The sequence below is a fragment of the Calonectris borealis genome, unplaced genomic scaffold, assembly GCF_964195595.1.
Source record: "Calonectris borealis unplaced genomic scaffold, bCalBor7.hap1.2 HAP1_SCAFFOLD_227, whole genome shotgun sequence".
NCBI lineage: Eukaryota > Metazoa > Chordata > Aves > Procellariiformes > Procellariidae > Calonectris > Calonectris borealis.
Genome location: NW_027441612.1, coordinates 32,513 through 47,525, shown reverse-complemented (window position 1 = coordinate 47,525; position 15,013 = coordinate 32,513). Strand labels below are relative to the sequence as shown.

General features: G+C 42.4%; 1 protein-coding gene across 1 annotated transcript; it reads left to right on the top strand.

Moving 5' to 3' along the window:
• The first annotated feature begins 430 nt into the window (after positions 1–430).
• On the top strand, positions 431–2,721 carry LOC142077354 (uncharacterized). Its single transcript, XM_075139415.1, has 2 exons — positions 431–614; positions 1,176–2,721. The coding sequence occupies exon 2, from the start codon at positions 1,390–1,392 to the stop codon at positions 2,347–2,349; it is 960 nt and encodes a 319-aa protein (XP_074995516.1). The 5' UTR covers positions 431–614; positions 1,176–1,389; the 3' UTR covers positions 2,350–2,721.
• Positions 2,722–15,013: the final 12,292 nt, after the last annotated feature.

The following is a 15,013-nucleotide window of genomic DNA, read 5'->3' as shown; positions in this document are numbered from 1 at the left end:
GGTGGGGGGTGGGCTGGTTTGGGGGGGGAGCAGGTTTTGGGTGGCTTTGGGAATGATTTGGGAAGGGGGAGATACAAAATTTCGGAGGGGGCGGTTGGCGGACATAAAGATGGTTTTGGGGGGTGGGGGTGATTTGGGAAGGGTGAGATAGGAAATTTGGGGGGGTGAGATGGTTTTGGGGGGCAGGGAGCATTTGGGGGAGCATAGGAGGGTGTAGAGGGATGGGGGCCAGTTTTGGGGGCAGATGGGGGTGATTTGGCAAGGGGGATATGGGAAATTTGGGAGGGCTGGGGCAGTTTTGGGGAATGGGGATGATTTGGGGGCGCACACGGGACGGGGAGATTGTTTGGTGGGTCAGGGGTCAGGTGGGGGTGATGGTTTGGGGTGTTGGGGGTCTGTTTTGGGAGTGGGGGTCTGTTTTGGGGGGACAGGTTAGGGGGAACAGGGGTAGGGTTTGGGGTGGTGGTTGGGGGGATTTTGGGGGGTCTGTGGGCTGTTCTGGGGGTCCAAAGTTCCCTCCCACCCCCCTCTCCACAGTTGAGCGAATGCGTGGTGGGCATGGCCCTTGCCAACTGGAGGTAGCCCCTTGCTCCCCTGGCAGCAAAATCCATAGGGTGAGCCTCTTCCCGTTGCACATCTACTGTCTATAAGCCCCGCCGGCACCTATAGGGGAGCATAAATGCTCCCACGTATCAGTGAGCTAAAATTCCATTTTTTTTTTTAAGGATTTGATGTTTTTCTCAGTAAATAGTAGGGCTCAAACCCTAAAAATTCATAATAAACCTCAGAATTGGTTTTTGATATGGGTAATAATTAATTAAAAAAAATAGTTCTTAGGGGCAAAATAAACAGTTAAAAGGGATAAAATAAATAGTTAATTTAAATTCTGGCTGTTTTGGGTCATGCCTTGCCCTGGTCCTTCCCATTTTGGGTGGAAAATGGCAATATTTAATTCTCATATTTCTAAGTTCAGGCGGGAGGACAGCAGAGTAGGGGCACAGGAGCCACAATTGAATGCCCTGATAAAGATATGTTGAATCTTGCTTAAAAAAAAAGTGATTTTTTTTTTTTTTTTTTTACAATCACAATTCAGTTGTGTTTTGTACCCACCTGGGGTGTTTTATTGTTGAGATTGATGATATATCACACTGAGGACTCGTCGACTTTTAATTAAGGTACGACGAGTACTATTTCCTCACCAAATCGTCGCAAATGACCCCAAGCCTGCCAGGATTTCTCTGCTTTCGGCCTCAAAATCTGGGTTATAGGGAAAAAGGAGGAATATGTGAGTAAATATATACATAAATATACCCTAATAAACACATATGTGCACATTCAATTATGCTTTTACCCTTGTTGTTTTGCAGCATCACATTGTGTCCAAACTGAATGAAAATAATCCTCCTTTTTTTCATCCTCTATCTCTGTCCTGCTGCCCATTGCCGTTTCTTCCTTTTCCATCTCTTTGTCCTGATCTGCATCTGTCTCTTTTTTCCCCGTGCAGTTTCTCTGGCCTGTTTCCTGGCTTTCTTTTCCTTTCTGCACCTGTACGTGCTGCTCTGTGTCCCTGCCTTCCTATCTCTCTCCTTCCTTCCTTCTCTTTCTATCCCTTTGTTTTGCTCTCTGTTGCTGGTTTTTTTCATTCTGTTTCTCATTGTCCCTGTCCTCTTTCCTGTTCATCTCTTACTCTCTCTGACCCTTTGTGCTGCTCCCTGTTCCTCTTATTTATTGCCTCACCTGTCTATCCCTGGTTTTTTTTGTGTTCCCTGTCCCTCTCTCTTTCGCAGTATCCCACTTTGTGGCTCCCTGTCTTCATCTGTTTTCTATATCCCTCTGTCCTTCCTCCTTTCTTTCCTTGTCCCTCTGGCCTGCTACCCATCACTGCTTTTTCTTTCTTTCTCCATCTCTCTGTCTCGGTCCTGTTGCTCTCCTTCTCTCTCTGTCTCTAATGGTTCTTTCTCCATCTCTGCCCCTCTCCCTGTCCTTTTTCTCTTATTCTCTCTGTTCTCCATCCTCCCCCTAACTTTTTGTCTGTATATCTCCATACCCTGCTTGTCCCATCATTTCTTGCTATATCCCCCTGCCCAGCTCGCTGTCCTATTATTCCCCTTTGTTCTGCTCCCTGGCCTTTTTTGTCATCCTGCAGCCCAGTGCCAGTTTTTCATTCTCCCTCTCTTTGTCCTGATATGTCTGTCTCTTTTTTCCCCCTCAGTTCCTCTGGTTTGTTTCTTAACTTTTTTCCCCCCTCTCTCTCCTTCCTTATTTCTTTCATTCAATTTCTCTCTTGATCCATCTGTTCTGCTCCGCGCTCATCATTTTCTCTCTCTTTGCCTCTGTTCTGCTCCTTGACCCTGTTTCTCTTTCGCCGCGTCCCTGCAGAGCTCCTCATTCCTTTTTTATCAACTTATCCATCTCACTGTCCTTTTCCCTGTATCTTACATTCTGCTCCTCAGTCCTTCTCCCTCATTTTATTTTTTTCTTTCTATTCCTCTATCCTGTTCCCCTTCGCTGTATTTTCATTCTCTGTATCTGCTGCTCCAGTAATGATTGCTGAGTTGTCTCGGTACAGGCACCGAGCCCCAGAGCAGACTCACTCCTGGAACTTAGACGCATTAACGAATAAACACTTGCTGTCTCCTTTGCTCTCACGGCTGTGCTTGTAGTCCTTTGTACCTGGTGGAGAGGAAGCAGGAAGAGGTGCAGGAGATGGCTGCCCCCACCCCCCTGGGTACCTGGAGGCCTTCCCACCCCCTGGAAAAGGTGCCGGGTGCCTCCCCAACTCAAGAAAACTCCTCCAGCCCTGCTCACCCCCTGCAGCTGTCTCTAGCTTCAGCACCTCCCTTGAAGCCTGTCCCGTAGCCACAGATTGCCCTCAAACCCTGTCCTCATGGCAGCAAGCTGGCCGTTGAATATGCGTTATTGTCCATAAATGCAGGTGCCGTTAGCATCAGTTTGGGGAAAGAGCGGTGTCTCCAGGAGCTCCTGCAGAGGGAGGGGTTCCTGCCTGAGGAGAGCTACAGTCATCACTGTGGATAATGGTTGCTTGCTCTTTCTCTCTCGGTCGTCGGTTCCTCTCCGGGGATGTTGTTGATTGCGTCTGGCTCAGGTTTGCGTGGGTCGCCTTTGGCCTCATTCTCTTAGCGGCATGGGCGAAAAGGGACAGCTGGACGCTTACTGGCTGTGGGCAGGAGCTGCTGCGGCTGAAGCTGGAGAGGCCAGAAAAAGGTAAAGCAGCTGAAGAATAAAATAAAGAGGATCCAGCTGGCAGCTGCCTCCAGCTGCAGGCAGGAGCCAGCTTGCCTCACCAGGTGAGGGAGGATCCCTTTTAGCGTAGTTCTCGGCAGATCTGATCACCAACATGCACCGCATGGTACGTCTGTACGCGTAACCGAAAGCATGCTACAGCCACGCAGAGTGTGTGCGTGTGAGGCTATGTATCTGGTAAGCCTCGTATTGTAAGAGCTGTAAGACACTGATCTATTCTCTCAGGTGGACGACAGTCAAGTGACCGCAGCTACAGAGGAGGAAGGAGACAGAGAGGGAGAGACGAAGATGCGTCCGAACTGTGAAATTCTCCAGCAGCTCTGAGAGCGGGAGCTGCGGTGAGTGCTGGAGCCTTGAGGCCGTGTAGTTCCTCTTCTGCGTCCTGGTCCCTCCTTGCCCCCCCTCGTTCTCTTTCTCTCACTTTGGTAATTTTTTTTTTGCTTCTCTGCACCTCTCCCTCTCTCGTTTTCCAAGTCCCCCTCTTTATCTATCATTCTACCTTTCTGGTTTCTTTTTTTCTCTGCGCTTCTGTCCTGTTCCCTCTTTTTCATCCTCTGTCTCTGTCCTGCAGTCCATCACTAGTTTTGTCTTTCTCCATCTATCTGTCTGTCTTCCTATCCCAATTTTTTAAATTTCTCCCCGTCTGCCCTTTAGCACTTCACAATTCCTACCCCCCCCACCTCTGTCTGTCTCCATGTCCCTATTTTTTAATTCCTCTCTCTCTGCCCTGTATTCTAGATACATTTTTCCTTTCTTAGATTCTCCCATTCCTGTTCCTATGTTTTAATTTCTTCCCTCTCTGTCCCATGGCCCATTTTTGTCTGTATCGTTCTCTCTCTGTCTGGCTTCCTGTCCCTATTCTTTAATTCCTCTGTCTCTCCCCTTCAGCTCATCGAGTTTTTTTGGTATTTCTGTTTATCTCTGTCCATATCACAGTCCCCTTTTTAAAATCCTCCCTCTCTGCCCTGTGGCCCATTACTCTTCTTTGTTTTTCTCCATCTCTCTCAGTCTGGTTCCCTGTCGTTTCCTCCTCTCGGGCCTGTAGCCCATCGCTAATTTTTTCCCCCCTGTGCCGCTCTCTCTGTGGCTCCCTTTCCCTATTTTTCAATCCCCCTTCTCTGCCCTGTAGCCGATCGCTGTTGTATTGGGTTTACGCGGTAAGGTTTTGTTAGCTGGGGCGGGGCAGGGGCTGCAGGAGTGGGTTCTGTGAAAAGGGACAAGGAGTCGCCCCCATGTTGGGCACAGCCAGTTCCGTCTCTGAGACGGATCTGCTGCCGATCAAAGCTGAGCCCATCAGCAATGCTGGTGACGCCTCTGTGGTGGACGTTTAAGAAGGGCTTAAAAAAGCTGTGCAGAAGCGGTGATAGAGGAAATGTGAGCGTTAAAGAGCCCTGCAGACATCAGGGTCAGTGAAGAAGGAAGGGGAGGAGGTACTCCAGGCACCAGAGCAGAGATTCCCCTGCAGCCTGTGGTTGAAGAACATGGTGACGCAGGTTGTTCTCCTGCAGCCCGTGGAGGACCCCACGCCGTAGCGGGTGGATGTGCCCAAAGGAAGCTGTGACCCCGTGGAGAGCTAGCGCTGGAATGGGCTTCTATCAGCACTTGTGGCCCTGTGGGAGGGACCCCATGCTGGAGCAGAAAAAGAGCGTGAGGAGGAAGGAGCAGCAGAGATGACGTGCGATGAACTGTTCGCAACCTGTCCCCCTGTGTTGCTCAGGGGGAGGATGTAGAGAAGTCGAGAGCGAAGATGAGCTTAGGAAAAAAGAATACGGCGGGGGGAAGGTGTTTTTTAGATGTTCTTATTTCTCTTTATCCTACTCTGATTTTGATTGACAATAAATTAAATTAATTTCCCCAAGTCGAGTCTGTTTTGCCTGTGATAGTAATTGGTGAGTGATCTCTTTGTCCTTATCTCAACCTACAAGCTTTTTTGTCGTATTTTCTTCCCCTGTCTTGTTGAGGAGGGGAAGCGATAGAGCGGTTTGGCAGGCGGCCAGCCACGGTCAACCCACCCAAAGTTTCCTTCTATCAGGGTCTGTGTCCCTATTTTTTAATTCTTGCCTATGTTTCTCGTACCCCATGGCTCTTGAAACCTCTCCTCTCTTTTTACCTCTCCATCCCTATCTTTTTAATTCTTGCATATGTTTCTCAAACACAGTCGCTTTTTAAATTTTCTTGCTACCTTTCCCTCTCTCTGTCTCCCTGACCTAATTTTAATTTCTTGCCGGTTTCCTGCACACCATCGCTTTCTAAATTTTCTTTCTACGACTCCCGCTATCCATTTCCTTGTTTATAATTCTTAATTCTTCCCTGTATGTCCTGTACCCTGTTGCTTTCTGCACTTTCTACATCTCCCTCTTTCTATCTCCCTGCCCCTATTTGTTAGTTCTTGCCTATCTTTCTTGTACCCTGTTGCTTTTTGAAAGTTTCTTTCCACGTCTACCTCTGTCCGGCTCCCTGTTTCTATTTTTTATTTCTTGCTTATGTTTTTTTCCCTCCTATCACTTTAGAATTTTTCCCCGTCCCTTGTCTGGTCTCTATCTTGTCCTGCTGGTTCCTTCCGCCTCTCTCTCCTGCTCCCTGTCTCTCTTGTTTATTCCCGCCCCCCCTCTCTCCCTATTGTTTTCTGCAATCGCTCCGCTCTCCTCTCTCTACACAATTGTCCTACTCCCCACCCCTCTCTTGTTTGCAGTGTCCTGTTTTCTGGCTCCCTGTCCCACACCTCTTCTCTATGTTCCTCTGTCCTTCCTCCTGCTTTTCTCTTCCCTTTTCTTCCTCTCTCCTGCTGCATTTGCGCACCGAGCCTTGCAGCCAATTCACTGCTGGGATTTCTTACGTGCATTAACGAATAAGCTTTTCCTGCCTTCTCTGTGCCCCTGGATACGTTTGCAGCCCCTGGGGCAGGGCTCGTGGCTGTGGACAGGTGCAGGGGAGAGGGTGATGTGCTGTGGCACTTTGCCAATGGCCCCTGCTCCCGATGGGCTCCAGCTGGGGCTGGGGCAGCCTAGGTATGGCCAGTGAGGCCGAGAATGGGCTGGCCCTGCTGTGCTAAGGGGCTCTCGCTGTAAAGGGGGCTGCCTGGGCACGCCTGCCCAAGGGAGCTGATGACGGGAAAACTGGCTGTGGAGGGAATCCGATGGGGTCCCAGAGGCAGCTGCCTCCAGCAACGAATGGCTGGTGGCAAGAAAGGATCCCGCCAAGCCGCCCTCGACAGAGCAGACACCAGCATGCGGTGCTGGGAGCTCGTTGTCTCCATCGGCTACGTGCATGAGCCACCGTGTGTCAAGGAAGCCTTGCGGGTGAGGAGCATCTGGGCGTCCGCTGCGTGCTGCAGAACGGGTGAGGGTCGGGCTGGCGGCACTGCAGAGGAGGAAGGGGCAGATGCAGAGAGGTAAGCGTCAGGGCAGTGAAGGTCTCCTGCCGGCACCGGGAGCTGCGGTAAGTCGTGTGTCCTCCCCCTGCATCCTGGCCCATCTCTGCCACCCTTCTCCAGATGTCTGCCTGCCTCCTTCCTCCGTCTCCCTCTCTGCCCGCCCACCTACCTGTATGGCTCCCCCAAACTTGTTATTGTTCTTCCAACTCTGCCCAGTACCCTCTTGCCTTTTAAACTGTTTCTATGTCTCTCTCGAACCAGCTCCGTCTCCGTTTTTTTTTAGTTTTTCTGCTCTGCTTTGTACCCCAATTACTTTTTAAATTTCTTTTCTCTGCCTACCACTGTCTGGCTCCCTGACCCTATTTTTTAATACCTGCCTCTGCTCTGCACCCCATAGCTTTTCAAACTTTCTTTCTACGCCTCCCTGTGTTTGGCTCCCTTTTCCTAGTTTTTATTTCTTCTCGCTCTTTCCTTTATCCCATCATCTTAAAAATTTCATTTATACATACATCTCTCTCTCACCAGCCTTATTTTTTAATTCTCACCTGTGTGAATTGTACTCTCTCGCTTTTTGAAAGGTCTTTCTATTTCTCCCACCATCTTCCTTCCCATCCCTATTTTAAAAGATTTCCTATGTTTCCCTTTACCTGCCGCTTTCTAGTTTCTCTTTCTATGTATCCCTCATGCGTCTCCCTGTCTTTATTTCTTAATGTTTTCCTATCTGTCCTGTACCCCGTCGCTTTTTAAGTTTTATTTCTACGTCTCCCTCTATCTGGCTCACTATCCCTATTTTTCAATTCCTCCCTTTAGCCGGGGAAGGGTCTGCTCAGGCACGCCTGCCTGAGGGAGCTGAAGAAGGTGAGCTGCCTGAGGACGGAATCTGAGAGGGTCCCGCCGGCAGCTGCCTGCAGCAAGGAACGGCCGGTGCCTACGGCGAGGAAGGATCCCTCCGAGCCGTCCCCGACAGAGCGCACCACCGGCACACGGTGCTGGGAGCTCGGTTCCTCCGTCGGCCGCACGTGTGAGCTGCTGGGAAGCCTCGCGGTGGAGAAGCGTCGAGGCGCCTGCCGCCGAGGCAGAGAGAAAAGCATCAGGGCGGTGAAGGTCTCCTGCCGGCGCCAGGAGCTGCAGCGAGTCGCGCTTTCTCTTTCGCGTGTCCCGGTCCATCTCTGCCGCCCTTCCCTAGGTCTCTGCCTGCCTCCCTGCCCGTCCCTGCTTCTGTCTCCCTCTCTGCCGGCCCACCTACCTGTCCGGCTCCCCACAACTTGTTACTCTTCTGCCAACTCTGCCCTGTACCGCTTCACCTATTAATTTTTTTCTATGTTTCCCTCTCTGTGTCTCCCTCCCCCTATTTTTTAAGGTTTTCCTATGTTTTCTATATCCTGTTACATTTTAATTTCTCTTTGTACGTTTCCCTCTCTCTGGCACCCTGTCCCTATTTTTTAATTGCTCCCTCTGTCCTGTACTTAATCGCTTTTAAAATTTTCTTTCTATGTTTCCTTCTATCCATCTCCCTGTCCCTATTTTTTAAATTGTTTCCTGTGTTTCTTGTACCCCATTGCTTTTAACGTTTTCTCATTGTGGTTCCTTCTATCCATCTCCCTGTCCCTGTTTTTTTAATATTCCTGTGTTTCTTGTACCCAATCGCTGTTTAAGTTTTTTTTCTACTTTGTCCTCTATCCATCTCCCTGTCCCTATGTTTTAATCCTTGTCTATGTTTCTCGTACTCGGTTGCTTTTTAAAATTCCTTCTACTTCTCTCTCTATCTGGCCCATCTTGATTTTTTAATTCTTCCCTATATTTCTTGTACCCCATTGCTATTTAATTTCTCTTTCAATAATTCCCTTTTCTGGTTCCTTTTCCCTAAATTTTAATTCGTCTCTTTCTTCCGTATATCTTGTCACTTCTTAAATTTTCTTTCAATGTTTCTTTCTATTCTCATCCCTGTTCCTACTTTTTATTTCTTTCCTGTGTTTCTTGTAGCCTGTCGCTTTGAAAAATTTCTTTCTATGTCTCCCTCTGATTCCCTGTCCCTATTTTTTAATTCTTCCCTCTCTGCCCTGTTCCCAGTTGCTTTAAAAATTTTCTTTCTATATCTCCATTTATTTAGTTTCCTGTCCTTTTTTAATTTTTTCCTGTCTATACTATAGTCCGTCAATTTTAAATTTTGTGTCTATGAGTACTTTTATCCAGTTCACTGTCTTCATCTTCTAATTCTCTCCGGTCTGTCCTGTACTCTATGGTTTCTGCAATTTTCTTTCTGTGTCTTTTATCAGGCTCCCTATGATATTTTTTAATTCTTTGCCGTGTTGTGTTCCCTGTTGCTTTCTAAATTTACTTTTGTGTGTGTGTATTTTTTTCCCCATTCTTATTTTTAAATTTATTCTTGTCTTTCCTTAAAACTGTCGCATTTTAAATTTTCTTTCTGTGTCACAGTTTATCCGCTTTGCTGTCCCTATTTTTTATGTTTTCCTGTCTCTCCTGTACTTGTCGCTTTTAAAATTTTCTTTCCATGTCTACTTTAACGAATTTTCTGTCTTTTTAGTTTCTCGTCTGTCTTGTACCCTGTTGCTTTTGAAATTTTCTTTGTACGTCTCTATGTACTTTTCTCCGTATTCTTATTTTGTAACTTTTTCTTGTTGTTCCTTAATGCCTTTGCTTTTTAAATTTTCTATGTTGATTTTAATGCAGTTCTGTTCCCATTTAAAATTTTTTTTCATGCTTGTTCTTTACCCAGTTGCTTTTAAAATTTTCTTTCTATGTCTACTTTAACCAAATGACTGTATTTATTTTTAATTTTTTTCCTGCCTGTCCTAAACCCCATCGCTTTTTTGATTTTCAGTCTATGTGTATTTTTACCAAGCTCCCTATCCCTATTTTTTGATTTATTCTTGTCTGTTGTATACCGTCACTTTAAAAATTTTATTTCCATGTCTGTGTCTATTTTTAACCTATCCTTATTATTTATTTTTTCTTGTCTTAATGCCATCGCTTAATAAATTTTTTCCTATGTCAACATTTATTATGTTTGCTGTCCCTATTTTTTATTGTTTTGCTGTCTTACCTGTTCCCCGACACTTTGTAAATTTTCTTTCTATGTCTCTGTTTTTCTAGTTTTCTGTCCCCATTTTAAATTTTTTTTCCGTATTTCCCACACCACAACTTTTAAAATTTTATTTCTGCGCGTGCTGGTTTTGGATGGGATAGTGTTAGTTTTCTTCACAGTAGCTGGTACGGGGCTACGTTTTGGATTTGTGCCGAAAACAGCGTTGTTAACACAGGGACGCGGCAGTTATTGCTGAGCGGCGCTTACGCAGTTCGGGGGCTGTTCCGCTCCTCACCCTGCCCTGCCAGCGAGCAGGCTGGAGGTGCACGAGAAGGTGGGAGGGGACACAGCCAGGACAGCAGACCCCACCTGAACGAAGGGATATTCCAGACCCTATGACATGCGTAGCAATAAAACTGGGGGTGGAGGTTTGCGGGGGGGCGCTGCTCGGGACCGGCCGGGCATCCGTCTATTGGTGGTGAGCAATTGTTTTCATTTGCATTGCTTGTTTTTCTCGGGTTTTATTTTCCTCTCTTTTTGTGTTTTTTTTTTTGTTCCCCCCCCCTACATTTTTTTTTTAATTTCTTTTAAATTATTAAACTGTTTTTATATCAACTCTTGCATTTCTTTCTCACATATATCCTTTCGATTGTCTCCCCATTCCGCTGTGGCGGAGCGAGCGGGCAGCTGTATGGTGCTTAGTTGCCAGCCAGGGTTAAACCACAACCTTGCGTCTACATTTCTGAAGCTGTCAATGGTTATTTTGTAAGTATTTCCTGTCTGTCACCTACCCTGTCCCTTTTCAAAATTTCTAATTTCTACTTTTATCCAGTTTGCTATCTTTATTTTTTATTTTTTTCCTCTATGCCCTGTACCCCATCATTACTAAATTTCCTTTCTGTTTCTCAGTTTTACTTCACTGTCGCTATTTTTTAATTTTTTCCTTTCTGTGCTGTACCTAATCAATTCTAAATTTTTCCTTCTGTCTACTTATATTAAGCTGCGTATCACTGTTTTTTAATTCTTTCATGGCTATCGTGTTGCTTTTTACATTTTCTTTCCATGTCTACTTTAACCAATTCTATTTCCTTAATCGCTGTTGCTTTTAAAATTTTCTGTGTACTTTTATCTCATTTGGAGTCTTTAATTGCCTACCTTTATTTCTTGTCTTTCCTTAATGCCGTCGCTTTTAAATTTTTTTTCTGCATCTGTTTTAATTCGCTGTTCCTATTTTTTTAATACTTCTTTTTTGTCCCTAATCCCCCTCACTTTTAAAATTTTCTTTCTATGCCTACTTTTATTCTCTTTGCTGTCTTTTAAAAATTATTTCTTCTCTTTCTTCTGTGCCATCACTTTCACTTCTTAGATCTTCTTTCTACATCTCTGTTTTAGTTCGCTGTCGTTACTTTTTAATTTTTCCTTATTTCCTTAATCACTGTTGCTTTTAAAATTTTCTGTCTACATTTATCCAGTTTGCTGTCTTTATTTCTTAATTATATTTTGTCTTTCTGTAGCGGCCTCGCTGTTTAAATTTTCTTTCTCCATCTCTTTTAGTTTGCTGCCCCTTTTTTATGTTTTTTCCTGTATTTCCCTAATGCCTGTCGCTTTTAAAATGTCCTTTCTCAGCCTATTTTTTTTTTTTCTTTGCCGTCTTTTAAGAATTATTTTTTGTCTTTTCTTAGTGCCATTGCTTTTTACATATTCTTTCTATGTTTCTGTTATAGTTTGCCGTCGCTATTTCTTAATTTGTCTTTATTTTCTTAATCCCTGTTGCTTTTAACATTTTCTACTTCTATCTCATTTGCTGTCTTAATTTTTTAATTATTTTCTCTTGTTTTTCCTTAGTGCCATCGCTTTTTAAATTTTATTTCTCCTTCTCCATTTTATTTCAATATCACAAATTTTACTTTCTTCCTTATTTCCTTAATCCTATTTGCGTCTTAAATTTTCTGTCGTCTTTTATTATGTTCGCCGACTTGATTTTGTAATTATTTCTTGTCTTTCCTTAGCATCCTCGCTTTTTAGATATTCTTTATAGATCTCCATTTTAGTTCGCTATCTGTTTTTTTTGTTTTTCCCTTTATTTTCCTTTTCCCCCTCGCTTGAAAAAGTTCTTTCTATGCCTACTTTTTCCTCTCTTTGCTGTCTTTTAAAAATTATTTCTTCTCTTGCTTCTTTGCCGTGACTTTTTAGATTTTCTTTCTATGTCTCCGTTTCAGTTTGCGGGTGCTATTTTTTAATTTTTTCCTTATTTCTTTAATCACCATCACTTATAAAATTTCTGTCTACTTTTACCACGTTCACTGTCTTTATTTTGCTGTCTTTCAGTAATTTCTCGTCTGTCCTCAGTGCCATTGCTTTTTAAATATTCTCTCTCTTTTAGTTCAGTGTTTCTATTTCATAATTTTTTCCTTTATTTCCCTAATACCCATTGCTTTTTAATTGTTCTTTCTATGCCTACTTTTATCCCCTTCGCTGTCTTTTTAAAATTGTCTTTTCTTTCCTTAGTGACCTCGGTTTTTAAATTTTCTTTCTACATCTTCTTTAGTATGCTGTCCCTATTTTTTAGTTTTCCCCTTTATTTCCCTAATCCCCCTCTTTTTTTTAATCTTCTCTCTATGCCTACTTTTATTCCCTTTGCAGTTTTCAAAAATAATTTCTTGTCTTCCCTTAGCGCCCCTGCTTTCTAAATATTCTTTCTACGTCTCCGTTTTAGTTGGCCAATGCCATTCTAAAGTGTTTTTCTCATTTCCTTTATTACCGTTGCTTTTAAAATTTTCTGTCTCCTTTTATCCTATTCGCTGTCTTTATTTTGCATTTCTTGTCTTTCCTTAGTGCCATCACTTGAAAAATTTTCTTTCTACACCTGTTTTCATTTGCTTTCCCTATTTCTGATTTTTTTTCCTCTATTTCCCTAATGATTGTCGCTTTTTAAGTTTTCTTTCTATGCCTACTTTTATCCCATTCACTGTCTTTACTTTTTAATTATTTCAGCTCTTTCTTTTGTGCCATCACTTTTTATATTTTCTTTCTACATCTCTGTTTTAGTTTGGTGCTGCTATTTTTAAATTTTTTTCCTTTTAATTTCCCTAATCCCCTTCATTTTAAAAATTTTTTAGTTTTATCCTGTTCCCGGTCTTTACTTAGCTGTCTTTTCTTTTAAGTATTTGTTGCCTTTCTTTAGTGCCTTTGCTTTTTAAGTTTTTTTCTTCATCTGTTTTGCCTTGCTGTCCCTATTTTTTAATATTTCCCTTTATTTCCCTAATCCTCCTCAGTTTTAAAATGTTCTTTCCATGCCTACTTTTATTCCCTTCGATGCCTTTATTTGTTAATTACTTATTCTCTTTCCTTAGTGCCATGGCTGTTAAAATTTTCTATCTATGTCTGCATTTTATTTTGCTGTTGCTGTTTTCTAGTTCTTTCCTCTCTTGATCCCCTGGCTTTTAATATTTTATACTTTTATCGCGTTCGCTGTTGTTAGCTTTTAATTATTTTTTCTTGTTTTTCTTTAGTGCATTCCCTTTATAATTTTTCTTTCTATGTCTCCTTTTTTAGTTCGCTGTTGCTATTTTTTAATTATTTCCTTATTTCCTTAATCACCTTTGCTGTTAACGTCTTCTAGTCTACTTTTATCCTGTTTATGGTCTTTATTTGTCTACCTTTATTTTTTAATTATTTCTCATGTTTACTTATCACTGTCACTTTTTGTATGTTCTGTGCACGTCTCCTTTTTAGTTAGCCGTCTCTATTTTTTAGTTTTTCCCTTTATTTCCTGAATCCTTCTCGCTTTTGAAAAGTTCTTTCTACGCCTACTTTTTTCCCTTTGCCATCTTGTAAAAATTATTTCTTCTCTCGATTCTTTGCTGTCGTTTTTTAGATTTTCTGTTTCTTTCAAATTCTCTTTAAGTTGAATGGTGGTATTTTAAAATTTTTCTTTATTTCCTTAATCCTATTTGCTTCTAAAATTTTCTGTCTACTTTTGTTCTTTTTGCTGTCTTTATTTTTTAATTATTTCTTGTCTTTCCTTAGCACCTTCGCTTTTTAAATTGTCTTTCTACATCTCTATTTTAGTTTGCTGTCCCTTTTAAAATATGTTTTCAGTTTATTTCTGTAATCCTGGTCACTTTTTAGATTTTTCTACTTGCATCCTGTTCGCTGTTTGTATTTTGCTGTTTGGTTTTTTTTTAACAATTTCTTGTCTTTTCCCAGTGCCCTCGATTTTTAAATTTTCTTTCTACATCTTTTACTTTGATGCCCTTATTTTTTAGTTTTTCCCTTTAATTCTCTAATCCCTCTCGGTTTTTTAATGTTCTCTCTATGTCTATTTTTATTCCCTTTGCTGTCCTTTTTTTATTTCTTCTCTTTCCTTAGTGCCCTCGCTTTTAAGATTTTCTTTCTACGTCTGAGTTTTAGTTTGCTGTCCCTATTTTTCAGTTTTCCCTTTTATTTCCCTAATCCCCCTCGCTTTTTTAATGTTCTTTCTATGCCTACATTTATTCCCTTTGCTCTTTTTCTTAATTATTTCTTGTCTTTCCTTCGTGCCTTTGCTTTCTGAATTGTCTTTCTACTTCGCTGTTTTAGTTCGCTGTCACCGTTTTAAAATTTTTTCTCTATTGCGTTAATCCCCATTGCTTGTAAAATTTTCAGTCTACCTTATCCCGTTCACTGTCTTTATTTTTAGTTTTTTCCCTCATCTTTCCTTAGTGCGGTCACTTTTTACAATTTCTGTCTTCATCTGTTTAGTTAGCTGGTTTTTATTTTTTAATTCTTTCCTGTCTTAGTCCCTCGGCTTTAAAAATTTTGTTTCTCTGTCTGCTTTTATCTAGTTTGTGGTCTCGGGTTTTAATTTTTTTTTTTTTGTCCTCTTGCCAGGCGGTTTTGAAATTTTCTTTCTATATTTACGTTGATCAAACTCCCTACTATTATTTTTTGATAGGTTTCTGTCTTGGTCACCCTTTTTTATTTTTTGGATTTTTCTTGTCTTTCCTAAAAGATGTGGCTTTTTAGTTTTTCCGTGTGTAATTTTATCCCATCCAATCTGTTAATTTGTTAATTCTTTCCTGTCTGTCCCGCAGCCTGCGCTCCACTTAATACATTTTCTTTGTATGTCTCTGTTTATTTAGATCGCTGTCTCTATTTTTTTTTTACTTTTTCCCTCTCTTAATCCCTTGGCTTTTAAAATTTTGTTTCTATATGTACCGGTACTCTAGTTTGCTGTCTCTATTTTTAGTTCTCTGCTGACTGTCCTGTCCTCTTTGCATTTTCAAGTTTCCTTCTGTGTGTACTTCCATCAAGCTCCCAATCCCTACTTTATATTTTTTTCCTGTCTC

What these genes read in the sequence shown, in the direction of transcription:
- LOC142077354 (XM_075139415.1), top strand. Translation starts at nt 1,390, where the DNA reads ATGAAAATAATCCTCCTTTTTTTCATCCTCTATCTCTGTCCTGCTGCC.